This window comes from Crassostrea angulata, chromosome 10 (genome assembly GCF_025612915.1).
Source record: "Crassostrea angulata isolate pt1a10 chromosome 10, ASM2561291v2, whole genome shotgun sequence".
NCBI classification, from domain to species: domain Eukaryota; kingdom Metazoa; phylum Mollusca; class Bivalvia; order Ostreida; family Ostreidae; genus Magallana; species Magallana angulata.
The window spans coordinates 8586350-8613805 of record NC_069120.1 but is presented as its reverse complement, the minus strand read 5'-3'; the positions used below and the strand labels follow the sequence as shown (position 1 = coordinate 8613805).

Below are 27456 nucleotides of genomic sequence, written 5' to 3'. Positions count from 1 at the left end.
GCCCATCTTTGTATGCCCAATAACAACATCAAAGTTCTTATGCTAGTCTATTAATTGAAAGCAAAATTCTTTAAATAGTTTTATTTTCTTTTCAAATGAATTTCATCATATGCTATATACTTCACCAGTAAAATAACCATTTAAAAAAATTAAACACACTCTCCAAAAATGACACCGATAATGAACTTTATGTTGACAAAATATGTCAAGAAAAAATGAACACAAATATATCTGAACAATTCACATATCACAGAGGCTTGAGCATTCTATGAGAGTGTGTAAAAATAAGCAATTTAACAACAATTTAATCATTGAAAACTACGTTACAAAACATAAAAAAAAGGTTTACATAAAACAAGCATTCAAATTTATGTTTAAAAATTTGCATTGTTTAATACGATAAGTAGATGTACCACATTTTAACAAAAGACATGTACGTAGTTCTGGTACATATATTGCAACAATAGTTCCAATGAATCACAGTCAAAGTCCTCATACATATAATTCAGTGCATACTGGTAAACTTCAGCCTAAGATTTATCGTGTAATCGAATTTCATTGTTATTGGATTACATTGGTTATTGATACAGAAGTACATGTGTATTATTGGTTCCAAACCAATACAGCATACTTTTGTCTATATGTACTTCTAGTAGTATCTTCTGAGAATAGCTTTGATTTGATCTACTTGGCCTAGTGCATATTTAAATAGTTCAATTATATTTGTACAATACCAACCCCCTCCTCTGTGTCTGACTACATGCATTTTCTGAAAATTCTTCATTTATTATGTTATGTATATGTATGTTATAAATCAGACAGATTAATTGTGATCTCCTGGTTTCGTCATTATATGTTGTGTTAATACATGGCTCAAATATTCAAAGGAAGTTTAAAAAATGGTTAAGCTACAGTATTCAGAACTTTAAAAGTCCTTCTGCTAAGGAACATGTATGCTAATTAAAATCACAACAAAGTTTTTGTGAAATAACTAAGCTGAAAAGGATATCTTATAACTTTAATGTCATCATGTTGTGTTTGCATAAATTTTCCTAGGTGCCTCATACTTGAACATAACGCTAAACATGTCACCCCCTAAGCGGTTTGCTAGCCACCTATTTTTTATCACAGCAATTTTTAAGGCTTCGCATGAGAAGCAGGCATCAAAGTTTGTGTGGATAGCCCGCCCCATTCCTTCAATGACGATTAAGTCTGTCTCCTCCTTGTTCATCAGGTCTACTAGTTGGCAATCGATTAATCTGTAACCAAAGATACTTCTTGTTTCAGTTCAACAGTTGAAAAAATTACGGAATTTCTTAAATGAAAAATTTTACTTTGTTATAAGCATAATTTGTTATATCTTTCAATGTTACAACATGTAATAAAGTCACTGGGAATGAAGTGTAGAAGTGTCAATTTATTATAAGCGTGTTCGCTATAACCGTGTTTTACTGTACATAATAACATTTGATTCAGTCATTATTTTTTAAAATTAGACCAACCGCAAGTCTAAACATGGTGAGCCCTGGCCTGTTTCCATCACCATCAGTCGATTCTCTGAGTAAGCTTCATTTATTTGGGGGTCTATTTCTGCTACTCGCTTCACAAGTATTACAAGTTCATTATAAATGACATCATTAAGAGCTGGACGGCTATTGGCACAAAGAATCACCTACAACATAGTAAGTTGATTTTAAACTAAAAAATAAATGCAATTCTGATGATATATTACAAGGATGAAGTGTAAAAAACTAAACATTACATGTACATCACTAAGACCTCAAAACTATCTTAAACTTCATTTACATGTACACATACAAAACAATTAAAAAACAATCCACGAGCTGAAATATGTACAAGCATTATCCACCTTAGTTCCTCTAGAAAGCATGTCTCTTATAAAAGGAAATATTCCTAGAATGATGTCTGCTCCACTATTATCAACGAATATGGCAGCACATTTGTGGGGTTTCCCTTTAATTCGGCTCAACCAAGCATCAAAATCATCAAACAACCAGGGACGTTCTAGGAGAGAAAACGAGACAGAGTTAATTATGCTACATGTACATGTGATAACCATACAGACTTGTTATTTTTCCCTCTTGCTGTTCCAAATCGACACTACATGTAAAAAACAACAGGTAGGAATATAGTTTCCACACATCAATATATCTCTGAGTGTTGCTAAATCAGATTTTTTCTCAAAATATATTATTTTCTATATACAATTGCAATTGAATGCTCTTTTTATCTTTTTAACAATACTGAATTTTTTTCATACTATGAATTTAAATAGATGTAAAATCTTCCATGCTGTAAAATAACTTAAGCCCTGCATGCTTTGTCCCCTGGGGAATGGCCTGGATTTTTGCAAACTTTGCAACATGTCTCATATTCACAATTAAACCTCAAGTGGTTTTACAGTATTTAAATCATCTCTATCAAATAAGAGAGACAATAAAATACTTGTTCACAGGAAGAAAATATCCAAAAACTTGTCTTTCTAACCATACAAAATTTTATCAAATAAAAATTGGTTTATAATGTTTTTACATTTTTAGAAGGTCTTTAATCTGTTTAGAAAAATTATCCAAAGATAACACATTATGTAAAATGTTTAATTATCAGAAATGAACTAACTCTAAACTTTTTAAGACTATGATTATAGCTAATAAATATTTTATAATCTTAAAATGAAGAATGACAAATGAACCTTGTAGCTTCTCTGTGGCTTCTTTGAATCCAAAACTTTGAGTTTCCATTATCTGAGTAACCTCCCTTGCACCCCAATCAAACACATTGCCTGCTATTACTCCTTTAGCCAAGGCTAACTGTCGGTCCTCAAAGTCCATTCTCTCAAGTTCTTGAAAGTACTCAGCAAGGTATTTCAATGAATGCTCATTTTCAGTTTGTTTAAGCTAAAAGGAAAACAAAATTGATGCTAAAATAAGAGTTCCAATTCGATTAGTCAAAGATTTTGTGGAATACATGCAGTGCATCAACATGTTTATAAAGTTAAGCAAGAAGAGTGGGTCCAAACAAACATTTTCTGAACCAAATACTGAAGCTATACATGTATAAAGTTAAATATACTAAGTCTTATTCTATACCTGCAGATAGGGATCATTGAACATGAATTCTTGGAGGTAGTGACTGCTGGTGTCTAATAGGCTTCTTACTGTTAGGGAGCCATAGGCACTATAATAAAAAGAATTTACTTCATAAAACGGCTAGAAACTGAACTGAAAGAAAGAATTTCTTCATACACAGCAAGAAACTGAAAGTAGCTATGTGTCTTTGTGAGCATGCACATATACCACTGAATTATCTCAGAGACCTCAAATAAAAAAATGCAAGAGAATAAATTCAACATAATTATGCATGTTTAGAACAATGTATTTGGCTTGTTATAAAAACCAGACAGATTCAATTAGTTCCAATACCAGGGATTTTCTTTCAGCTCTGTCAGCCTCTCTATATATTTTGCTGTGAACTTTTCAGCTCTTTCCATGGCATCAGGATGATTCTGTTGACTTTTAATGGCCTGCTCCTGTGTCTGTGACATGTAAATTATACACTGTATTTACAAAACAAAACAATGTTGTGATGCATCAGCGATAAATTTAATCCATACTGGTAATACCATATTAGAATTATGAATGTCAAACGTAGAAGAACATACTTCATTTTGATTTTACAGTGTATCAGTACCTTATGAACACCTTTCGTAAAGCATTCAAGCCAATACTCTCTAGCAGCGATATCTTCTGTCAGTTCTACTGTGTCGGGGAGATAACTCTGCTGGTCCAGTAACAGAGGACAGGGTAGTAAGGCGCGGTCTAACTGGTTCAGTTCTAACATCTCAAACTGCAATAGTACGTAATCTACCGATTTTATTTTTATCTAAAGGAGGATGTGTATTTAATTAAAATCTGAAAAAAAATCTTTAATCTAACTCAAACTTAATCACAAGGCAGAATATATGAGCATGAAAGATCTTTATAATTCCAGTTAAAATTGCCTACAGTTGAGCTGTGGTTTTTCTTCTCTCGCCAGGGATGACTTTTGTGATAGCTACCAAGACCTGAGCTTCCTGCCAAATTCTCACCCCAAGTCAAGCCTCTAGTATCTACAACAGAGGTTATATGCTGTAATTCAACTTTCATTGATGGTTATTTATTTTTCTGTAATTTACAATACATCAGTCTGATTTTGGTTCACATCAACTATAGCTTTTGTTGGAAAAAAATATGCTATTTGGTTAAAACAGACACATCAAGAAATGCTTTATTTTTGCCAACCTCATTAATTAAAGTTGGCGCCTGGATTTTTATATATCAAAACTGCAAAACTGTACTTTATCCATGAAACTTCTGGTGACCAAAAATAAGATTCATATTAGATGTGTAATAGCTCCAAAGGCAAAAACCATCTGTAGAACTGAAGAAAAACTTTCTCTCACCTTCCTCTTTAGCACCTCTAATAAATGCTCCTATGGCACCAAGATAACCCTCGTGACGGAGAAATAAGGCATTTATCTCACCCTAGTAATAATATATAAATAGCGCCTGTTTGGGAGGGTAACAGTTGAAATTGACACCTCAAGAAAACCATTTTCAACCGACGCGAAGCAGAGGTTGACAATGGTTTTCGAGGGGTGTCAATTTCAACTGTTATCCTCTCAAACAGGCTCTATCTAATTTATTATACTGAATGTCTTAATTTAAAGAAATTTTTACTGCTTTTATATAGAAATGGCGTGAACTTTGAGACGAACTGTATGCACCATAATTTTAATCGCATGTTACAATTTGTTGTGTTACCCGTTGCCGAATTGTGTTACCCATTGCCAAGTGTGTTGCTAACGCTGAGGGTATTAGAACGGATTATCAATTGCGTCTAAACCAATCAGATTTCAGTATATATCATAAATTATAATAACAACAAATTTATATTTACAAATGCATATTGTTAATTCATTTTCTTTTTAATCTGGCAAAATAAATATACTTTAGCTACGTGGATAAATATTATATCATTTATGCATGCATTCGTCAACACTGAAAAAACATGTGTCAGCTATTTCTACATCTATTTAACCTATGATGAATCTATTCTGATATATTAAATGCACGTAAGCTTACTTTTGACCAGAAATTGATGGCGTACGTGATGGTATGCATAGTAAGAGGATGACCCCTGATGAAGTAACCCCCAAAGTAGATTTTGTTGAGACTGTGTAGTTTAGCGTGGAGATAGGCAATCTGTCCAATGTCATTGCTGATAGACAACAGAAGACTCCGTGCAATGTCTGCCTCCTTAAATCCAGTTTCTTGATCTTCTACAAAGCAAAAAAAATTACTGATTAATAGGAAAGGAAAACTATGGTACATACTGTCATTTAATTTCAGATAAAACAAGATGTCTGTGAGCCAATGCTTACTAGTGATACCCCCGCTCTGATGTGAATATGCAAAATAAGCAAAGTCGACATTTAACAGAAAGCTGGCATCCGATTGGTACAGAAATATATCCCACAATATAGCATGCCTAAACAAATAGTGTGTTAAAATTTCAAGCATCTGCGATAAATAGCTGCTGAGAAATCTTTGAGGAAAATTTGTTTGAAAATTTTGGCTAAAATAAACAAAGTACTCATTTAACAGGAAGTTGACATCCGATTGGTACAAAAATATACCCCATGATATGGCATGCCTTAACAAACACTGTGTAAAAATTTCAAGCATCTGCGATAAATAGTTGCTGAGATAAATGCGACAGAAATTTTTGTTACAGACGGACAGACAGACACACAAGGGTAAAACAGTATACCCCCTCTCCTTCGGAGCGGGGGTATAAAAAATTGAAATTTAGCTTAATAAAAGAGAAAAATGTGATTTTTCATACAGGAAATTTAAATAAAATTATTACTCTTTTCTATAGCTAAAATATACAAGTACATGAGATAATTGGTAATTTATTGCATCAAAATAGTCCAACAGGAGCAGTCAAAAATACACAGCCAGCTTTTGATTAGATATTTAATTAGTTATGCTAAAAATCATAATTTTTTATCCTGCTTCAGAAAACATGATTTATTTACACACCTGATTTTTTAGGAGATCTGGCTGCCTTCCCAAAACTGCTGGCTATGATGTCCCCAGAGAGCCCAATAGAGGAGTAGGCACCCCCATAAATGTCCTTTACTAGCATATCCACCTCTCTGTGGTCCCCCTGCTCTGCTAACTCCAAAAGGTCATCAAATGTCTGTAGATTGATCAAGGTATATTTTTGTTAAGCTAGACTTCTTGTTACATGTAACACATAAATTATCTTCGCTAGCAAAGGGTTTTCGGTCCATTCCACTCCCCATAAATGGAAAGTAGAGTGGTCTGAATTTATGGGGAGAGGATTGGACTGAAAACCCTTGGCTAGCAAAGATGCACTTAAATATACCTACTCTAATTTCATCCCACACCATTCAAGCTTCTCCATGACACCCAGTAAATGTTTTAAGAATGTTTAAAAATGCTTCATACATTTATTTGACAGTAAGCAGGATGTATAATTCAAATTCTTTTTGTTTCAAATTTGTGCTTATCCCTAAAAGTTAATGGTGATAAGAGAACTCAATCACCAGGCATCTCTGATGTTTACCTTGGCTTTGGTAAGAAGTGATCCCAGGCCCCAGAATGTGCCGCCCCCAGTTGAAGTTCCTCCAATTCTCTGATAAGTGTCTTCTGACTCAACCTTCAGTGATAAAAGAGTTTTCTTTTGATTTCTTTCCTCACATAAAATTTACCTGCTGTATTATATTCCCTGGTCTTTTATTTGTTATTTGCCCACAAATAGTTCTCTTATGAATTTCAAATGTCCAATAAACCTAAAATTATCTTTTTATTTCTCTCTGAATTCATTGTAATGTGTAAACAGCATTTTGTTTTAAAACTTTTTCCATACCTGTTAACCCTCCCGCATTGCGCGGGAGACTCCCGCAAAACGGCCTAAAAATCTAAGATCTCCCACATCCAACCTATCTCCCGCGCGGGAGACAAATTTCTCCCGCAATCGTATTTGTCTCCCCCATACCCCCCCCCCCCCAATTCTGAATCTTTACATGCAAATTTCAACAACCACTGCGGGTTTTTCTCTGATTTTGAGCTCAAAAAGCTGCTGTGTAGCTTGAATATATCAAAATCCATCCAAGTACTGTCTACCGTGATCATAGTATGGCAAGTTTACTTTTTACGATTACTTCCGGTTTTGACTTAAATCAGTTACGTATTTACATGTAGTTATGCATAGGCCTTATAAAAAAAATAAGTAAAAGCTTAAAACATCTTGATTTTACTCTGTAACTCCAAAGAAAACAATACAAAGCCAGTGGTGTCACTTAACAGGTGCACAGGTAAAGCACCCAAGCCACGTGCAGTGAGTCGTGACTAATTCTGTCTGGCCAGCACAGTCGGTAAAAGTCAAAGTGAGTTTGGAACACTGAGTGTTTATACAAGCTACCAATAAAGTGAAGCTCGAGGAAAAAGTGTAAAAGCATTTCACATGAGTTTTTAAAGTTTATAGTACCGGTACTATGAATTACAGGGATGCTATAGACATTACAACAGAGATCATTTTTAAATGATACTGGAGAAATACATGTTAAAATTGTTTTGTGAATTAAAAATCTATCCTATATATAAGGCAAAAAATAATTTTAATGAATATTATTTTCTGGTAATTTCTTAACTGGGTTTCACTGCAAATTCAAAATAGGCAGAATAAATTTTCTGTGTTTACCCTAGATGTCAGCATGCAGTGATGGTTCAATACTGGACAATAGAGAGACTTAATATAAAAAGTGGCACTATTGACTTCTTGTATTGTACCATGCAAACAAAATCATAGTTTTCTGAACTTGTATAGCAACACAAGTTGTAATTGCACACTGGTAGTCATAGAAATAATAAAATTTAAAATGATTGCAAATGCATTAATTACAATGGTAAAATAAGGTATCTAACAGTATTTTTAATATATATTTGCATTTCACGTGAAAAAACGTCGTTTACGCAAAATCTCCCCCTTAGCCAAGTTGGTAAGGGGGAGATTCTCCCACATAACAGCTTTGAAAGGTTAACAGGTATGTTTTTCTGAAACAAAAAGGTAGGCATTTACCTTGATTAAACTGACACCAGATCCAATGTTGACCAGGAGAAAAGGAAATATGTCTCTGCTGACCCCCTGAAACTTGTAGGTTGGTTCTGTATGTCTCTGGTACAGAAATGCCTCGTCTGGAATGTTCTTCAGTAAAAAATTACATCCCTCTATCAGACAGGACATTTCATCCTCTTTTTCAACCCTAGAATGAATGACAATGATCACTTTATCCCAGCTGTCATCTACGTGATATATACATGATTCACTAATGTACGTTCTCTATTCATTCAGACAACAAATTCCTTCCTTGCCTTTAATGGGAGTTCTTGTTCTATAGATATTTGGACTAAACTGTGGCTAGAATATTGTATCTTTTAGAAAATGTGAGATAATAGCATCATATTTTTGGAAATTTATTGTAAAAACATGTAAAACTTTCAAAAGTTACATTATTCGATAAAAGGGTATGTAGCTAATCCATTCGTCACCCTATGTGATAAATTTATTTGCAAAAACCAATGATAAGTAAACATTTTCATAATTATTTATTAATTCTGAAATATTTGAATGTTGCTATATTTGAGTTCTCCTGTTTGAAATCACTGACACTACACCAAATCAAACTATCAATTGGGAAAAGAACAATAGTTTTCGGATCAGATGTAGATGCACACTACTTACGAGATAAGAACAAATAAATTGCCAGAAAAAAAAAATGTAGAAAAAAAACCTTATTGTGACATCACCCAGCATAGGCACTTCGTCAAGATGAAAACTGTATTGAATACATATGCCTAGGCCTATTTCTTACCTGACCTGGGAAAAATAAATCACAACTTACACAACTCCGAGTTTTGAAGCTAGAAGGTCCTTGTATTTGTGTGCTCCACCCCCAGTGACATGGATAGTTTTGTTCTGACTGAGGGAATCTCCCAACTTCTGTTGTATGAAATCTAAACAAGACTCTATGAACTTTGTCTCAAACTTGACAAAATGGAGGCGATCTATGTACTCATCCTCCTCACACACTTCATATATGTGTTGACTTGGGCTGCTCTCAGTGGACTTAAATCAAGAGAAAACACAATAGCATTTTCTTAATGAATAAATGATTATCTATAACTTAAAGCATAACAATGCAGACACACAATGTGATTTTTCATCTGATTTTAAATCAACTTGCTATATAAGTAAGTCAACTGGAGTCAATCGTTGAGATGGTCACAAAATACGATTTCACAATAAATTTTATTTTAACAATAATTATAATTTTTATACAGGTAAATTCATTCCTACGCAATGAATTGAAATCAATTGGAATTCACAATCAGATTTTTTAATCAACTTTCAGACTTTGCTCTCTTGACTAAGATGCACCAGTCACATGCTATGATTTTAGTCGAAAGTCAAAAGGATGAGAGAATCTAATGGTAAATCTGATGACAAATCGCATCATGTGACCACCCTTAAAGTGTGGTGTAAATCATTCAAACATTAGTTTAAAACTACTGGCAATACCTACCTCATTTCTGTCAAGTACCTGTGACATTCGTCTGTGTATTCTTGAACAGTATGCCAGTTTGGCTAGTGAGCCACCTGCATGGTAAAAATGAATAACTAAAAATAAGTTTTTAAAAAATGCTGAATGATTCAAGGTGCCTCTACACACTGCGACAAATCATTATGATAGTTTTTAAAGTCGCAACACAGAGAATTAAATGTCTTTCCTCAAATCAATTACAAAGACCATATTCCTAAACAATGTACACGATCAATAAAGATCAATATTGTGTTTAACTGTCAGTATTATGGAGGTAAAGACTGGTCTATTTCATTACATGTATATTCTTTATTTTTATCACATTCATATTTGCAGGCATCCTTTTGAAATTAACAGTTAAATCATATCATATCAGATCTGACAGATGTTAGAACAGCTGTAGAATGCAATAAAATCTGTTGTGATTGACAAAAATGTACTGCTCACACTTACCAATATCTAAAGCCAAACATCGTGCATTATTCAAATTTCGAAAAATCTGTTCATTGGGGAGGTTAATACTTCTGGCATACGATTTTTCTGTCATGGTGCAAGAAATCGGTCAGTATTTTCCAACTAACGTAAACCTTACGAACCACACTAGGTTTTGCAATAAAAGTTAATGCATTTTGATTAATATCATTCAATAAATCACCGAGAATTTAGAATGTAAACATTGCATTGCAATATATCTCATCAAAATGCAATACAAAAGAAAACCGCGAGCCCGATTGTTATATCTTAGAACCGATCCCGCAAGATTTTAGTACCTTGCATGCGCGGATCAAGAAAAAAATTCTAGGGGTGGATGTGGGTGGGTGGGGGTATAGGGGTCCAAGGTATATTTGTGTTTGCCAGGGGAATTGAGTCCAAATCATTCTTGGTAGTTTTACAATAGGAATTTATTAAGTTTGAGTTTTCCGGGGAGGGGGGTTACTTTCCTTACAAAATAAATAAAATGTACACTTGTATATCTGGCCTCACAACTGATTGCATCGGCTAGTGATATGTACATTCTGCGTTTGAAAGCAGCAGAGGTTTTTACAATTCAAGTTTTATTAAAATAAATTTTAATTAAAAATTGTACTTTTAAAAAATATCTTCAAGTTATGACGCAATGCTCACTATATACCTTCATAGCCCGCATGGATTATCAAAGATAGCATTTTATTGTTTATATAATTTACGTTTTTATTGCAATAAATTATTTAATTAATCATAGAGTAGAAAAATGTGACTGAATTATTGTTATCGTACATCAGAACGTTAACTTTATAAAAGCTAGAATAACCAAGTTTTCATATATGAGAAATTACATGTAAGTGTGACATCATCATGATTATTTCGTGCAGTCCGTGATTTTTCTAACGCTGCTGAAGCTTTCGACCGATTGGCAAATTGGTTTGAACTAGATTGTGCATATTTTAGCCCTGTCAGTATCTATATCGCTGTGAATTAAGAGAGTGGTAATTTAAAAAAACACAACATCTTCCTGTCCAATTGCTAGTAAATGTACATGTAATTAACGAAAAAAATATACACTGTATATGCGTTCATCAAAATAAGAATAAAAAAAAGAATAAAAATGTAATACGTAAAATAATTGTTAAGTTATTGAACACTTCTTAATCAATTAATATAATAATAATGATATCTATAAATATCAGTTCTATATTTCTCAGACAACCAGTGATTGGAAACGCTCTAGTTTATAGGATGATGTTGCTGGTTTTAGTAACATGCGTTAGCACTAATCCAACTGGTGGCTTATTTCTTTTATAGGCCAGTATCACATGTACTTTTTTCCGTCGACAAACTCATTTAACATTTATTTTTCTTAAATGTCTTAAATATATTCTTAATCCACTATTGCGAAACTTTTTATATAATTTCTAAGATCATGTTATGAAATCATGCAATCTGAAGTAAATTAGCAGCTCTGATATATGGAATGCCATAGCTGCCTTAAGGTCAATTTCATATTATATGAATTGGTATATTTTTTATATGCAATATTAATATCATTATATGCAGTGCTAACATCATTATATGCAGTGCTAACATCATTATATACTGTTATTTCACCATTATATTCAGGGGTAAAATCTTTATATGAAGTGGTAACATTATTACGTTATGTCGTAAGATCATTATGTGCAGTAGTTTATTCATTATGTGCTATGAATAAATCTTTATATGATATGATAAACTCATTTCATACAGAGCTAAACTCATAATGAACTATTGTTCAAACGTTATGTTATATGGTACACTCTTCATGTGCAGTTGCAAAATCTTTTTATGCAGTGCAACTTCTTGACATTAGGTGATAAGTTCATTATATGCAGTACTAACATCATGTTATGGTGTATTAAAACCATTATGTATGGTGGTAAAACCTTTATGTATTGTGGTGAAAGCTTTACATGCAATTGTAAATCCTTTATATGATGTGACAATTTTATAAAATGCCGTTGTTGAGTCATTATATTTTGAGGTCAGTTCTTTACATGATATGATCATTTCATTATATGGAGTGGTAACTTCTTTATATGCAGTCGTAACTCTTTATGATGAGGTTGTAAACTGGTTCTCGCTGAAAAGTTTTAATGGGGAGGAGGTCCAGTTTTATTTTGAAAAAGATGCCGCGCAGCGTTCATTGTGACGATGCACATTTCCTGGTCAACTTGTTGTTTGTTTTGAAGAGAGAGAGAGAGAGAGAGAGAGAGAGAGAGAGAGAGAGAGAGAGAGAGAGAGAGAGAGAGAGAGAGAGAGAGAGAGATAGATTCTCTGTTCTTGATACATCGATGTGTGATAAATCGAATGAATTTTTAGTAGAGTACGCGTTTAATTTTAAAAGTAAAATAAATGTCAAAAAATGATTGTACTTTGTAGAAATTTAATACCCCCTCTGCTTCTAGATCCGCGCATACAGTTAGGAAGATCACTTTATGTATCTTGATATTAACATAGAACATTTGATTTCTACTTGCTATCGTGTTTTAAATATGTATGTAATTCTTTGGAGCTTTTTGAATTAATAAATCTAATTCTGTCTCTTCAAAAACGTTTAAATTGAGGAGTTACTTTGCTCTTGATTGTTATTTAAAATAATTTTAATAGCATCCATATAAACCGTGGTGCTTGGAACAAACTTATCCGTATTTTGCTGATTCATACATTATTACACGGATGTCGAACAATATGTATATATATTTTGAAAACGACATATTTTACCAAAAAAAAAATATATTAACTTTATCGATTAATGCGTTACTTCCTCGTTCAGCAGCAAATGTTTTAGCTGCAGATCTGTAGCTCTCTGGTTGAAAAAATTCGGATAACAATACAGATCTGTAGCTCTCTGGTTGAAAAAATTCGGATAGACAATTTTGTCTATCCGAATTTTTTCAACCAGAGAGCTACAGATCTGCAGCTACAAATGTTTATAATGTGAACAAAGTCGGTAACGTTGAAAAAATCAGCACACATGTAAAATATTACAATTACGTTTTGAAACTTATTTAACCCGACATCATTTATTTTCAAAACCATCGGAATAGGGGTATTACCTTTTCAAAAATTAATTTTAAAAATACCAAGCTGTTAGTCGCGGTGATTATTCGATATTCGGACATCCTGCGTAACCACTCGGCTATACTAGACACGATGAAGTTTGCTAAGATTTAAAACACCGTTTTTTAACTTCGGCTTTTTTTTTTCGAAGTTTAATCTTTAAAAATATGCCTCTTTGAAACGAAAATCGGAAATGCCATGAAACCAGTCACATTTTTCAGTGAAACCATTTTACAATGTGTTTAATGCATGGGTTCTTGAACGGGGGTGGGTCGCGGGGAGGACCCCGCCCCAGAAAAATTAAAATTTCCATGAAATTACCAAAAATTTGCCTCGGACCTACCTCCCCCACCCCTTCGGCAAACTTCAGTATTCATCGCACCCCCCCCCCCCTGAAAATTTTGTATTGATCCGCGTATAAAATGGTCCTATAAAAATGATATGAAGATATCTGCAACAGCTTTATGGAAAATAGCACAGGAACTGCAACACCTTCTTTGTAGGATTTAAAATACAAAAATACATGCCCGGTGAGCTTAAATTTTATACAGTGGATGAAACAACCATAAAAAGAGGTTAAGACCAACCAATTTCTTTATTATTTCTTAAAAATCAAATTAATTTTATGAAAAATGAAAAATAATTTTTATCTATGTCTATGAATAAAAATTTGTCTATTCCTTTTGTGTTGGAGGCATTAATCAGCGAGGACTAGCATCTACCTGGTACATTGAAACAAAGGTCTTTCGGCTTTGATTTTAAAACGCTTGCTTCAGTTTTTGTAATTTCTTTTACTTTTAAATTAAAAGCATACAGTACTCTACTACTAATACATTCGATTTTTCACACAAAATGGGTTCAATGATTGATATTATGATATCGATATTAAAGGACAGATAAACTCTCTCTCTCTCTCTCTCTCTCTCTCTCTCTCTCTCTCTCTCTCTCTCTCTCTCTCTCTTCAAAACAAACGACAAGTTGACCAGGAAATGTGCATCGTCACAACGAACGCGGCATCTTTTTAAAAATAAAACTGGACCTCTTCCCCATTAAAACTTTTCAGCGAGAACCAGTTTACAACCTCATCATAAAGAGTTACGACTGCATATAAAGAAGTTACCACTCCATATAATGAAATGACCACATCATGTAAAGAACTAACCTCATAATATAATGACTCAACAACGGCATATTATAAAATTGTCACATCATATAAAGGATTTACAATTCATGTAAAGCTTTCACCACAATATATAAAGGTTTTACCACCATACATAATGGTTTTAATACACCATAACATGATGTTAGTACTGCATATAATGAACTTATCACCTAATGTCAAGAAGTTGCACTGCATAAAAGGATTTGCAACTGCACATGAAGAGTGTACCATATAACATAACGATTGAACAATAGTTCATTATGAGTTTAGCTCTGTATGAAATGAGTTTATCATATCATATAAAGATTTATTTATCGCATATAATGAATACACTACTGCACATAATGATCTTACGACATAACGTAATGATGTTACCACTTCATATAAAGATTTTACCCCTGAATATAATGGTGAAATAACAGTATATAATGATGTTAGCACTGCATATAATGATGTTAGTACTGCATATAATGATGTTAACACTGCATGTAATGATGTTACCACTGCATATAATGATATAACTATTGCATATAAATAAAATACCAGTTCATATAATATGAAATTGACCTTAAGGCAGCTATGGCGTTCCATACTGATACGCTTCGGTAGCGTATCAGAATGGCTGGTTTTAATCAGATTATAAAATCATGCTATTACTTATTTGTGCATGCGTAAGTACCCCACGCAATTAGCCTTCTCGAGATCCCCTTCATCACAAAGTTCATAATAAGGCATGAATTAATAGAGTATCAATCCAGCGGATAGGTCCACGAACAATAAGAACATGCAACATTAACACGTGAAATTAATGTGACAAATCACGTGAATTACAAATATTCGTGCGCTAAATATTGTTTAACTCATAACCATAGTTCCTTTAACTTTTTTCAAAAAATATAGATTTTGATGTGTTGGCTGTTGCTAAAATCAAACTAGAACAAACTACTTGTGTCACGTTACATTTCGAGTTACCTATATGAGTACAGCAAACGTCGGTTGTGAACAATGGTCTAAGGAAATTGTTTTTCTGTAGGACCGGATAGCAAAATGTTGCTCACAGCCTAAGACGTTGGGTAACTTTAAAAAATGAATATTAACTAATCTACTGCGTAAAATAGACTTTTTACTTAATATTATTTATGTATCTAAAGAGCGTGACATGTGAGATGTTATATACATTTAAATCCCAATTGATTCGTGTCGATAATTCCTACAAACGTACCACCTTGTGCACCCACTTTCTTAGTATGCTGAAATCCGATTATACGTACAGGAAGATACGGAAACAAGCTAGACGTGTGTTAACTAATAAATAAAACTGTGTGCATTGTATATACACATCTAAAATGCATACCGCTGTATTACACGCATACATTCAATGTAAACATATTTTAAAAGTTAAAGTTTAAAGGTTACCTTACAGGGCTAATTTTTGTAAATACATGTATCTGATACATAAATTTTTTTTGATTAAATAATCACATGATATTTTCAAAAGTATACAATATAAGTGCAAAATATTTATTTTGATTAAACAAAAATTTCATCCTTTAAAATTCTGTTTACTATTCTTTAAAAAAAAGGGGGGGTTGGGGTTGGAGTCTCCTATATAGAGTACGTAAAACAGAATTTGAAGAACAAAAAAGATTTTTTAACAGATAATAAGTCATGCCCACTTTGTTCTGAATGGTTAACAAATAGGCTATTTTCAATAATTAATACGCAAGTCTTTTTGTTCAGCATTACTATTATTTTTTTTTATGTATCTATTGGGTTTGCTGTTGTTAACAATCACAAGAATTATTGCAATTTATAATAAGAGGCTGCCAGGTCGGTTTACTGTAAACGTATATAAGATTTTTTCTAAATTTATGACCATACCTGTCGGAACCGGGGGGGGGGGGGCAAGGGGGGGGGGGGTTAGCCCCCCCCCCCCCACCACACACATTTTATGCAAAGTTAGACCTATCCATTAGGAACATAAAATCAGGGAGGGTTAAGCCCCCCTACACTTTTTATCGCAGCAAACAAAATTGTTCCAAGATTTAGGTATACTAGCCCCCCCCCCCCCCATTAGGAATTTCATGATTATGGATTTTTTTTTAGCAGGGTAACATGGGAGTCCATAAGTATATAAGTATACAAGAGCCCCCCCCTCCCCCTTACGGATTAGGGATTTCATGATTTGGCAGGTAAGATTGCAGTTTGGGTATTCTACTCCCCTATCCCACAGATTAGGATTTTTATAATTTTGGGATTTATTTTTTTTGTCAAGATATCTGATGATTAGTCTAGCCCCCCCACCACCACTTTCAATTAGCTTCCGACGCCTCTGCCTGTAATTAATAAGTACATTGTATATAAGAATGTCAAATTATTTAACACATCTTTCTCATAAATATCCATATTTCTCAGACCACCAATGGTGCTGGAAAATCCTCTATTTTTATAGGATGATGTTGCTGGTTGTAGTAACATGCGTTAGCACTAATCCAACTGGTGGCTTATTTCTTTTATAGGCCAGTATCACATGTACTTTTTTTTTATTGTGAACAAACTCAATAAACGTTTGTTTATTCGTAAATATTTGCAATATATTTCCAATCCACCAATATTATTGCGAAACCCTTTAATTTCTAAGTTAATTTAGTTACTAAGATTATATGCTGTTACTTATAGGTGCAAGCGTAAGTATTAATGTAATGATCTCCTTCGTCACAAAGTCAAAATAGGGCGTGGATTATCACTCCAGTGGGTTGGCCCACGGTCAATAAGAAAATGTGACATTGACCTGGTGTTTCTCGCAATGAATTCATCATTTCTTGCTTGGTATTGATAAAAAGATGTTCGAATAGATCTGTTTCACAAAAAGATTTAGCGGCCATTAAAACAAATTCGACTTGGTTTCCATTAAAACGTGTAGTGAATAAAGGGTTATTTTCAGGTATTTTGTACGTCAAAAACAAACACCCCCCCCCCCCCAAAAAAAAAAGAAACAAACACCCAACACCCCCCAATATTAGAAATCAAACCAAAAACACGGAAATAAAGAAACCCCTGCCCAAAGAAAAACAATTTGATTTTAGTGACACTTGTGTCATACTACATACAAATGACTTTGTCTTATCCATTTCCTTTGTTTAATTTCAAAGGAAAATCAATGATAATATTTATGAGTGAATAACCTTTGCATTTATTTATTAGACAGATACTAATTTGTTCAGAAAATTGCCAGTTTAATATGGAATCCCTTCAATTATTGAGTGGGGTATCAGCACAACATCTTGTGTATTATTTATATATATACATGTCATAGAGTGTGGAGCGGATACGATGCCCTGTGGTACCAGACGTCTAATTTATAAGATGTCATGCATTTTTACCGTTGGGCTCTCTAACAACTTTAAAGTTTTTATGTCAACCACTTCTGCGTTTTTTCAATAAAACCATATTTAAATTGGATTTAACTTGATACAAAAACTCAGCTTGACAAGATTACATGTACTTATGAAACAGTTGCATATTCTCTCTCTCTCTCTCTCTCTCTCTCTCAACCACAGAGATAAAAAGCCTGATCAATACGTTCTTCTTCTTTAAAAAGATGCATATATAGTGAATCCATAGATCCCACGCTCTTAGGCGTCTTATTAATATCTTATTTCAACGCCACAAACCTTGCAATGTTGTAGTTTTCTTTAGATCGAAGGACTTTCGCTTTTCAAAAGTATAAACATGCCAATGGTCTTTTTATTAAAAATTAGTTGGGTATGTATTTGGGAATGCTTTATGAAAGAAATTCTCTACTTAAGGTGAACTATAGACATTACTGGACGAAAATATATTAGATACTAATATCATGCATTTTATTCACAACAAATATTACTTTCTAAAGTGTCTTGCTCGCAACCAAAACAGATCTTCAAATATCTCCTAAAGTAAATTAAATAAATTAAAAAAAAACTATTAAGAGCATATTTCTTTTTTTATTCGACGAAATATATTTTGGAAATGATATTTTAACAATCCGTTAAAAAAATTTTTGTATGTTGTACCATCCACCTTAAATTCAGCTTTTTTACATGTATAAAACACACGCAGCTCGTTAGGATAGACATGAAATAGTAATTTATCTTTTATCATATCCATTATAATTACTGTGAATTTGTTTAAGATTTCAAGGTTTTATTTAATTACATACGATCATTGTCAGCGTTGACCAGTCTTAACTATGACAAATATATATTGTTCTTATTCAATATGAAGATTATATAACGGCACGTACCATATGATGTGGCAATCTTTTGGATCTACGGGCAGGTATATCAATAAAATGCAGTTAATAAGCCAGTGAGATGTCGTCCCGAATAAGCGACTTTCACTGACCTCATGTACATGTATATGTCTTTCTCATCGACACTTCTCTCGCACACAATATGCAAAACTTGTTTGCAGCATTCTAACTGCAAAATGAAGAAAGTATGCGACACATATCTCTACGTTATCGGAAGATGTTAAAACATATTTTGATGAAGAGGAAAACTGGCCTACACAGATAAAATTTTTTTTTACCAAAGTCACAAGATTATTTTCTCAAAACATTCTTAATTTATTTTTATCATTAAAGAATACTTCCATCAACACCTACATAGGTAACAAAAGTAACAAAGAATAAATTATATAAACGATTTCTAAAGATAATACATATCTATTGGAGGACAGGTCATAGTTGCTAATATGTATTCAACCAATCGGAAATAAAAGAGGTGTGGTATAAAAGTATATAAGACTGATATATCAGTTTGCTTTTCATCACACTTTACAAGACACAAACTTATCAATCATGAACGGAAGGCAGCGAGTCGTCATTGAAAGAAGTCTTCGCATTGGAGTGTTGGGGGCAAAGGAAGTCGGGAAAACATCAATGATCACCCGTTTACTGAAGAGAAGATTTCCAGACAAATACAGTCCAACGATTGAAACATTGTTCCGTTACGACATCCAAACCTCTGAAAAGAAATTCACCAAACTGGAGATTTTGGATACGGCGGGTAACTTCGAGTTTCCGGACATGTTGAGAAAAGCTGTCAGATCTTGCCATGCTTTTGTTTTGGTTTTTGACTTGAGCGACCCCGTGCGGACATTTCGGGAAGTCGAAACATTGAGACAATTTATTCATGAAGAGAGAAGTGGAGAATCTGTCCCTATTATTGTCATCGGTAACAAGTCTGATTCAGTCGTTATGGAAGACGTTGTAGAGAACACAATTATTGATGCCATTGTATCAATAGACTGGGGCTGTACCTATCTTACAACATCCGCAAAATGTGACAACAATATTTCGGACGTTTATAAGGCTGTTTGCAAAGAACTTGATATTAAGTCTTTACAAGATATAGGTGTGGTTCAGCGCAGTAAAGATGCTACTCAAAAGATTGTTAAAACCAAACGTATTTCTTTACTGAAAAGAAGACTTTCAGTAAAATCATTCTAATCATAATAAAATTATTTTTGATTTAGAATATAGTGTTTTGTTTTATTGTTGACTAAGTTGGTTTTTCTTTGCGAAATTACAACGCGATGAGGATAAAAAAAAATGCAAAAATTTCGTGACAATTTAATTAAAATACGATTTATTTGGCGATTCGTGAAAAATAAGACGGTCGCAACATTGCAGAAAAAAAAAATATATGATGCGCGATATTTTTCTGCATTGATTGTTACCTTCAAAGACATGAATCATCAAAGAAAGCATTTTATTTATATCTATATATATCGTATTAATATCTTATTTCAACGCCACAAACCTTGCAATGTGGTAGTTTCCTTTAGATCGAAGGACTTTCGCTTTTCAAAAGTATAAACATGCTAATGGTCTTTTTATTAAAAATTAGTTGGGTATGTATTTGGGAATGATTTTTGAAAGAAATTCTCTACTTAAGGTGAACTATAGACATGACTGGACGAAAATATATTAGATACTTATATCATGCATTTTATTCACAACAAATATTATTTTCTAAAGTGTCTTGCTCGCAACCAAAACAGATCTTCAAATATCTCCTATAGTAAATTAAAGAAATTAAAAAAACAAACAAACTATTAAGAGCATATTTCTTTCTTAATTCGACGAAATATATTTTCAAAAAGATATTTTAACGATCCATTAAATAATTTTTTGTTGCACCATTCCACCTTAAATTCAGCTTTTGTTACATGTATAAAACACACGCAGCTCGTTAGGATAGACATGAAATAGTAATTTATCTTTTCTTATATCCATTATAATTACTGTGAATTTGTTTAATATTTCAAGGTTTTATTTAATTACATATGACCATTGTCAGTGTTAACCAGTCTTAATCATGACAAATATATATTGTTCTTATTCAATATGAAGATTAACGGCACGTACCATATGATGTGGCAATCTTTTGGATCTACGGGCAGCAATATCAATAAAATGCAGTTCATAAGCCAGTGAGATGTCGTCCCCAATAAGAGACTTTCACTGACCTCATGTACATGTATATGTCTTTCTCATCGACACTTCTCTCGCACACAATATGCAAAACTTGTTTGCAGCATTCTAACCGCAAAATGAAGAAAGTATGCGACACATATCTATACGTTATCGGAAGATGTTAAAACATATTTTGATGAAGAGGAAAACTGGCCTACACAGCATAGGTAACAAAAGTAACAAAGAATAAATTATATAAACGATTTCTAAAGATAATACATATCTATTGGAGGACAGGTCATAGTTGCTAATTTGTATTCAACCAATCGGAAATAAAAGAGGTGTGGTATAAAAGTATATATAAGACTGATATATCAGTTTGCTTTTCATCACGCTTTACAAGACACAAACTTATCAATCATGAACGGAAGGCAGCGAGTCGTCATTGAAAGAAGTCTTCGCATTGGAGTGTTGGGGGCAAAGGAAGTCGGGAAAACATCAATGATCACCCGTTTACTGAAGAGAAGATTTCCAGACAAATACAGTCCAACGATTGAAACATTGTTCCGATACGACATCCAAACCTCTGAAAACAAATTCACCAAACTGGAGATTCTGGATACGGCGGGTAACCTCGAGTTTCCGGACATGTTGAGAAAAGCTGTCAGATCTTGCCATGCTTTTGTTTTGGTTTTTGACTTGAGCGACCCCGTGCGGACATTTCGGGAAGTCGAAACATTGAGACAATTAATTCATGAAGAGAGAAGTGGAGAATCTGTCCCTTTAATTGTCATCGGTAACAAGTCTGATTCAGTCGTCATGGAAGACGTTGTAGAGAACACAATTATTGATGCCATTGTATCAATAGACTGGGGCTGTACCTATCTTACAACATCCGCAAAATGTGACACCAATATTTCAGACGTTTATAAGGCTGTTTGCAAAGAACTTGATATTAAGTCTTTACAAGATATAGGTGTGGTTCAGCGCAGTAAAGATGCTACTCAAAAGATTGTTAAAACCAAACGTGTTTCTTTACTGAAAAGAAAACTTTCAGTAAAATCATTCTAATCATAATAAAATTATTTTTGATTTAGAATATAGTGTTTTGTTTTATTGTTGACTAAGTTGGTTTTTCTTTGCGAAATTACAACGCAATGAGGATAAAAAAAAATTGCAGAAATTTGAGACAATTTAATAAAAAAATACATGATGCGCGATATTTCTGCATTGATTGCTACCTTCAAAGACATGAATCATCAAAGAAAGCATTTTATTGTTTATATATAAATATATAAATATATATCGTATTAATATCTTATTTCAACGCCACAAACCTTGCAATGTGGTAGTTTCCTTTAGATCGAAGGACTTTCGCTTTTCAAAAGTATAAACATGCCAATGGTCTTTTTATTAAAAATTAGTTGGGTATGTATTTGGGAATGATTTTTGAAAGAAATTCTCTACTTAAGGTGAACTATAGACATTACTGGACGAAAATATATTTGATACTAATATCATGCATTTTATTCACAACAAATATTACTTTCTAAAGTGTCTTGCTCGCAACCAAAACAGATCTTCAAATATCTCCTAAAGTAAATTAAATAAATTAAAAAAAAAACTATTAAGAGCATATTTCTTTTTCTATTCGACGAAATATATTTTGGAAATGATATTTTAACGATCCGTTAAAAAAAATTTTTGTATGTTGTACCATCCACCTTAAATTCAGCTTTTTTACATGTATAAAACACACGCAGCTCGTTAGGATAGACATGAAATAGTAATTCATCTTTTATCATATCCATTATAATTACTGTGAATTTGTTTAAGATTTCAAGGTTTTATTTAATTACATACGATCATTGTCAGCGTTGACCAGTCTTAACTATGACAAATATATATTGTTCTTATTCAATATGAAGATTAACGGCACGTACCATATGATGCGGCAATCTTTTGGATCTACGGGCAGGTATATCAATAAAATGCAGTTAATAAGCCAGTGAGATGTCGTCCCGAATAAGCGACTTTCACTGACCTCATGTACATGTATATGTCTTTCTCATCGACACTTCTTTCGCACACAATATGCAAAACTTGTTTGCAGCATTCTAACCGCAAAATGAAGAAAGTATGCGACACATATCTCTACGTTATCGGAAGATGTTAAAAAATATTTTGATGAAGAGGAAAACTGGACTACACAGATAAAATTTTTTTTTACCAAAGTCACAAGATTATTTTCTCAAAACATTCTTAATTTATTTTTATCATTAAAGAATACTTCCATCAACACCTACATAGGTAACAAAAGTAACAAAGAATAAATTATATAAACGATTTCTAAAGATAATACATATCTATTGGAGGACAGGTCATAGTTGCTAATATGTATTCAACCAATCGGAAATAAAAGAGGTGTGGTATAAAAGTATATAAGACTGATATATCAGTTTGCTTTTCATCACGCTTTACAAGACACAAACTTATCAATCATGAACGGAAGGCAGCGAGTCGTCATTGAAAGAAGTCTTCGCATTGGAGTGTTGGGAGCAAAGGAAGTCGGGAAAACATCAATGATCACCCGTTTACTGAAGAGAAGATTTCCAGACAAATTCAGTCCAACGATTGAAACATTGTTCCGATACGACATCCAAACCTCTGAAAACAAATTCACCAAACTGGAGATTCTGGATACGGCGGGTAACCTCGAGTTTCCGGACATGTTGAGAAAAGCTGTCAGATCTTGTCATGCTTTTGTTTTGGTTTTTGACTTGAGCGACCCCGTGCGGACATTTCGGGAAGTCGAAACATTGAGACAATTAATTCATGAAGAGAGAAGTGGAGAATCTGTCCCTTTAATTGTCATCGGTAACAAGTCTGATTCAGTCGTCATGGAAGACGTTGTAGAGAACACAATTATTGATGCCATTGTATCAATAGACTGGGGCTGTACCTATCTTACAACATCCGCAAAATGTGACACCAATATTTCAGACGTTTATAAGGCTGTTTGCAAAGAACTTGATATTAAGTCTTTACAAGATATAGGTGTGGTTCAGCGCAGTAAAGATGCTACTCAAAAGATTGTTAAAACCAAACGTGTTTCTTTACTGAAAAGAAAACTTTCAGTAAAATCATTCTAATCATAATAAAATTATTTTTGATTTAGAATATAGTGTTTTGTTTTATTGTTGACTAAGTTGGTTTTTCTTTGCGAAATTACAACGCGATGAGGATAAAAAAAAATTGCAGAAATTTGAGACAATTTAATTAAAATACGATTTATTTGGTGATTCGTGCAAAATAAGACGGTCGCAGCATTGCAGAAAAAAAAATACGATGCGCGATATTTTTGTGCAATGATTGTTACCTTCAAAGACATGAATCATCAAAGAAAGCACTTTATTTTTTATATATACATCCTTCTTTTAACAAATATAATGAATCGATCATAAAGAGTAAGTTAAATTGACAAAATTATTATAAATATCTATCAATAAGTTAATTCTTATATGGGAATTTAAGTCTAACATTATCATGATTATTTCGTGCAGCCTGTGAGATGATATGGCATGCCTAATAAAGAGTATGTTAAAATTTCAAGCATTTGTGATTGACAGTTGCTGAGAAATCATTGACGAAAATTTGTCCCGAAATTCAGGCCAAAAACAAACAGTCGTCATTTAACAGAGAGTTGACTTCTGATTGGTACTAAAATGACTCTTACCATATTGCATACCTAAACAAAACATAGGTAATCATAGATTACTAAGCTCACCGAGACGGAGCATCACCCTTATGAGACATCACCTTCATAAGACCACCTTTATCATTTTATATGAAAATATGATATGATATTGTAACGTATGATATGACATTGTATTGTGTTATACCTTATTGTATTTGATCACATAATACAATATCATAAAATATTATACAATATAGTATTATATTACAATATCATATTACATAATACAACATAACATTGAAACATGATATTATATTGTATAATATAGTATGATATTGTATTGAATGACACTGAAACATATTTGATACATTATATGATATTATATCATATAATACGTCAATATAATTTGATTCCAACATTGTATCTTATCAAATGATACAATATTATGTGATAAAGTAAAATATTATAAAATACATTATTATATTATACATATTGTATCATATGACACAATAATATTACAATATCATATAATACAATTTCATGTGATATGATAATATATCATATAAACCAATATCATATCATACAATATCGTATGATACAATATTATATAATATTACAATATCATATTATACAATTTCATGTGATATAATTCTATATTACTGAAACCAATATCATATTATACAATATTGTATGATACAATATTATATAATATACAATATTGTATCATAGGATACAATATAATATTTTGCAATATCTTATGTAATTGTATCATGTGATAAAATAATAAATTAAAAATACAATATAATATTATACAATATTGTATCATAATATACAATACTATACATAACAATATCATGATACAATATCATATAAAATATCAAAAAAATTGATACAATATCATATCTTATCGTATAACTTTTTATAATATAACATAAGATATCATATTGTATCATATCAAACAATATTGTTTAATATCATACAATACTATATCATAGGAATCATGTTATATCATTTTAATATTAACAAACACATCTATCTATCGAGCTGGTTTGAGTGAGGTAGGAGATTTCTCTTAGCATCCTTGATAATGGAGATCAGGCTCTGCATCTGAAGCAACCTCTGCATTTAATTTATAATAAAGTTAAATCAACTATGCAAGCTATCATCTATAAAACATGTGACCTGTTCCAAAAAACTAAACCTCATCCAGCATCCGAAACCTATGGCTCAGATTCAGCATTCAAGCCCATCAGGTGCATTGGTATCATAAGACGCATCATCCATGCAAGTTTGGTGAAGTTTGGACCAGTAATAACTAAGATATCATCATCAGAGGGCACTAGCAATTAAAACCTTAACTTCCTCCAGCATCCGCAACCTATGGCTCAGATTCAGCATCCATGCCTGTCAGGTCCATCTGTATCATAAGACACACCATCCATTAAAGTTTGGTGAAGTTAGGACCTGTAATAACTAAGATTTATTTTTTAGCATCCTTGATAATGGAGATCAAGCTCTGCATCTGAAGCTACCTCTGCGATTCATTCATATTACAGTTAAATCAACTATGCAAGTTTGAAATAGTACTATCATCTATTAAACATGTGACCTGTTCCTAAAAACTTAACTTTATCCTGCATCCGAAACCAGACTCAGCATTCAAGCCTGTCAGGTGCATCAGTATCATAAGACACACCATCCATGGAAGTCTGGTGAAGTAAGGACAAGTAATAACTAAGATATCATCATCAGAGGGCACCTGTTTCAAAAACTTTATTTAACCAGCTCTTAAAACCTTAACCTCCTCCAGCATCAAAAACCTATTGCTCAGATTCAGCATTCAAGCTTGTCAGGTGCATCAGTATCATAAGACGCACCATCCATACAAGTTTGGTGAAGTTAGGACCAGTAGTAACTAAGATATAATCATCAGAGGGCACCTGCAACAAAAACTTTAACCAGCTCTAAAAACCTTAACCTCTTCCAGCATCCAAAACCTATTGCTCAGATTCAGCATTCAAGCTTGTCAGGTGCATCAGTATCATAAGATGCATCATCCATACAAGTTTGGTGAAGTTAGGACCAGTAGTAACTTAGATATTGCTATCAATGGGCACCCGCAACAAAAACTTTAACCTGCTCCAAAAACCTTAACCTTCTCCAGCATCCGAAACCTATAGCTCAGATTCAGCACTCAAGCCTGTCTGGTGCATCAGTATCATAAGGCACACCATCCATGCAAGTTTGGTGAAGTACGGACCAGCAGTAACTAAGATACTGCTATCAAAGGGCACCTGCAACAAAAACTTTAACCTGGTCCAACAACCTTAACCTCCTCCAGCATCTGAAATTTAGGACCCAGATTCAGCATCCAAGTCTTTCAAGTCCATAAGTAGGTCCAGATGCATCATCCATGCAAGTTTGGTGAAGATAGGACAAATAATAGCTTAAATACAGGACCTGCAACAAAAACTTTAACCAGGTCCGGACGCCGACGCCACCGCCGACGCCGACGCCGAGGGTATAGCATAAGCTCTCCTTGACTTCGTCTCGGTGAGCTAAAAATGTATTAAAATATTAAGCATCTTCAATTAAGTGCTACCGAGAAATCTGTTACAGACAGACACACAGACATACAATGATAGAACAATATACAGTGTATTCCCCTCTTCTTCAGAGCTGGGGTATATTAAGTACTGGAGACTACCTGGAAACCCTCTCTATTACAAATAAGTAGTGACTTTGAACTTTAACCTTTTACCTCAATATCAATAGGGGTCTATTGCAAAACCCAGGGATATAAACTATTTTCTTATGATCCATACAAAGTTAGATCAAAATTTTAAGGCAAAATAAAAGGCATTAAA

General features: G+C 33.2%; 4 protein-coding genes across 4 annotated transcripts; 3 read left to right on the top strand and 1 right to left on the bottom strand.

The window, feature by feature from the left end:
* Positions 1 to 66: 66 nt before the first annotated feature.
* LOC128167409 (4'-phosphopantetheine phosphatase-like) lies at positions 67 to 10413 on the bottom strand. Its single transcript, XM_052833116.1, has 16 exons — positions 10148 to 10413; positions 9677 to 9750; positions 8996 to 9219; positions 8173 to 8356; positions 6658 to 6750; positions 6108 to 6267; positions 5145 to 5341; positions 4463 to 4544; positions 4026 to 4129; positions 3712 to 3867; positions 3444 to 3556; positions 3111 to 3198; positions 2714 to 2918; positions 1871 to 2025; positions 1503 to 1672; positions 67 to 1259 (listed from the first exon to the last, which is right to left on the bottom strand). The coding sequence occupies exons 1-16, from the start codon at positions 10239 to 10241 to the stop codon at positions 1028 to 1030; spliced, it is 2331 nt and encodes a 776-aa protein (XP_052689076.1). The 5' UTR covers positions 10242 to 10413; the 3' UTR covers positions 67 to 1027.
* Positions 10414 to 19258: 8845 nt separating this feature from the next.
* Positions 19259 to 19923, top strand: LOC128168355 (ras-related protein Rap-2c-like). The gene has a single exon (XM_052834601.1). The coding sequence runs from the start codon at positions 19273 to 19275 to the stop codon at positions 19921 to 19923; it is 651 nt and encodes a 216-aa protein (XP_052690561.1). The 5' UTR covers positions 19259 to 19272.
* Positions 19924 to 21189: 1266 nt separating this feature from the next.
* Positions 21190 to 21964, top strand: LOC128167960 (GTP-binding protein Rit1-like). Its single transcript, XM_052833988.1, has one exon. The coding sequence runs from the start codon at positions 21313 to 21315 to the stop codon at positions 21961 to 21963; it is 651 nt and encodes a 216-aa protein (XP_052689948.1). The 5' UTR covers positions 21190 to 21312; the 3' UTR covers position 21964.
* A 1228-nt stretch (positions 21965 to 23192) lies between these two features.
* LOC128167867 (GTP-binding protein Rit1-like) lies at positions 23193 to 24705 on the top strand. Its single transcript, XM_052833812.1, has one exon. The coding sequence runs from the start codon at positions 23394 to 23396 to the stop codon at positions 24042 to 24044; it is 651 nt and encodes a 216-aa protein (XP_052689772.1). The 5' UTR covers positions 23193 to 23393; the 3' UTR covers positions 24045 to 24705.
* The last annotated feature ends 2751 nt before the right edge of the window (positions 24706 to 27456 follow it).

Bases quoted from the DNA above. Each gene is read 5' to 3' on its own strand.
- LOC128167409 (XM_052833116.1), bottom strand. From the start codon at position 10,241: ATGACAGAAAAATCGTATGCCAGAAGTATTAACCTCCCCAATGAACAG. The intron at 6,268-6,657 runs GTAAACATCAGA...ATCAATCTACAG, and splicing joins CACTTCTTACCAAAGCCAAG to ACATTTGATGACCTTTTGGA. The intron at 4,545-5,144 runs GTAAGCTTACGT...TATTATTACTAG, and splicing joins CCATCAATTTCTGGTCAAAA to GGTGAGATAAATGCCTTATT.
- LOC128168355 (XM_052834601.1), top strand. From the start codon at position 19,273: ATGAACGGAAGGCAGCGAGTCGTCATTGAAAGAAGTCTTCGCATTGGA.
- LOC128167960 (XM_052833988.1), top strand. From the start codon at position 21,313: ATGAACGGAAGGCAGCGAGTCGTCATTGAAAGAAGTCTTCGCATTGGA.
- LOC128167867 (XM_052833812.1), top strand. From the start codon at position 23,394: ATGAACGGAAGGCAGCGAGTCGTCATTGAAAGAAGTCTTCGCATTGGA.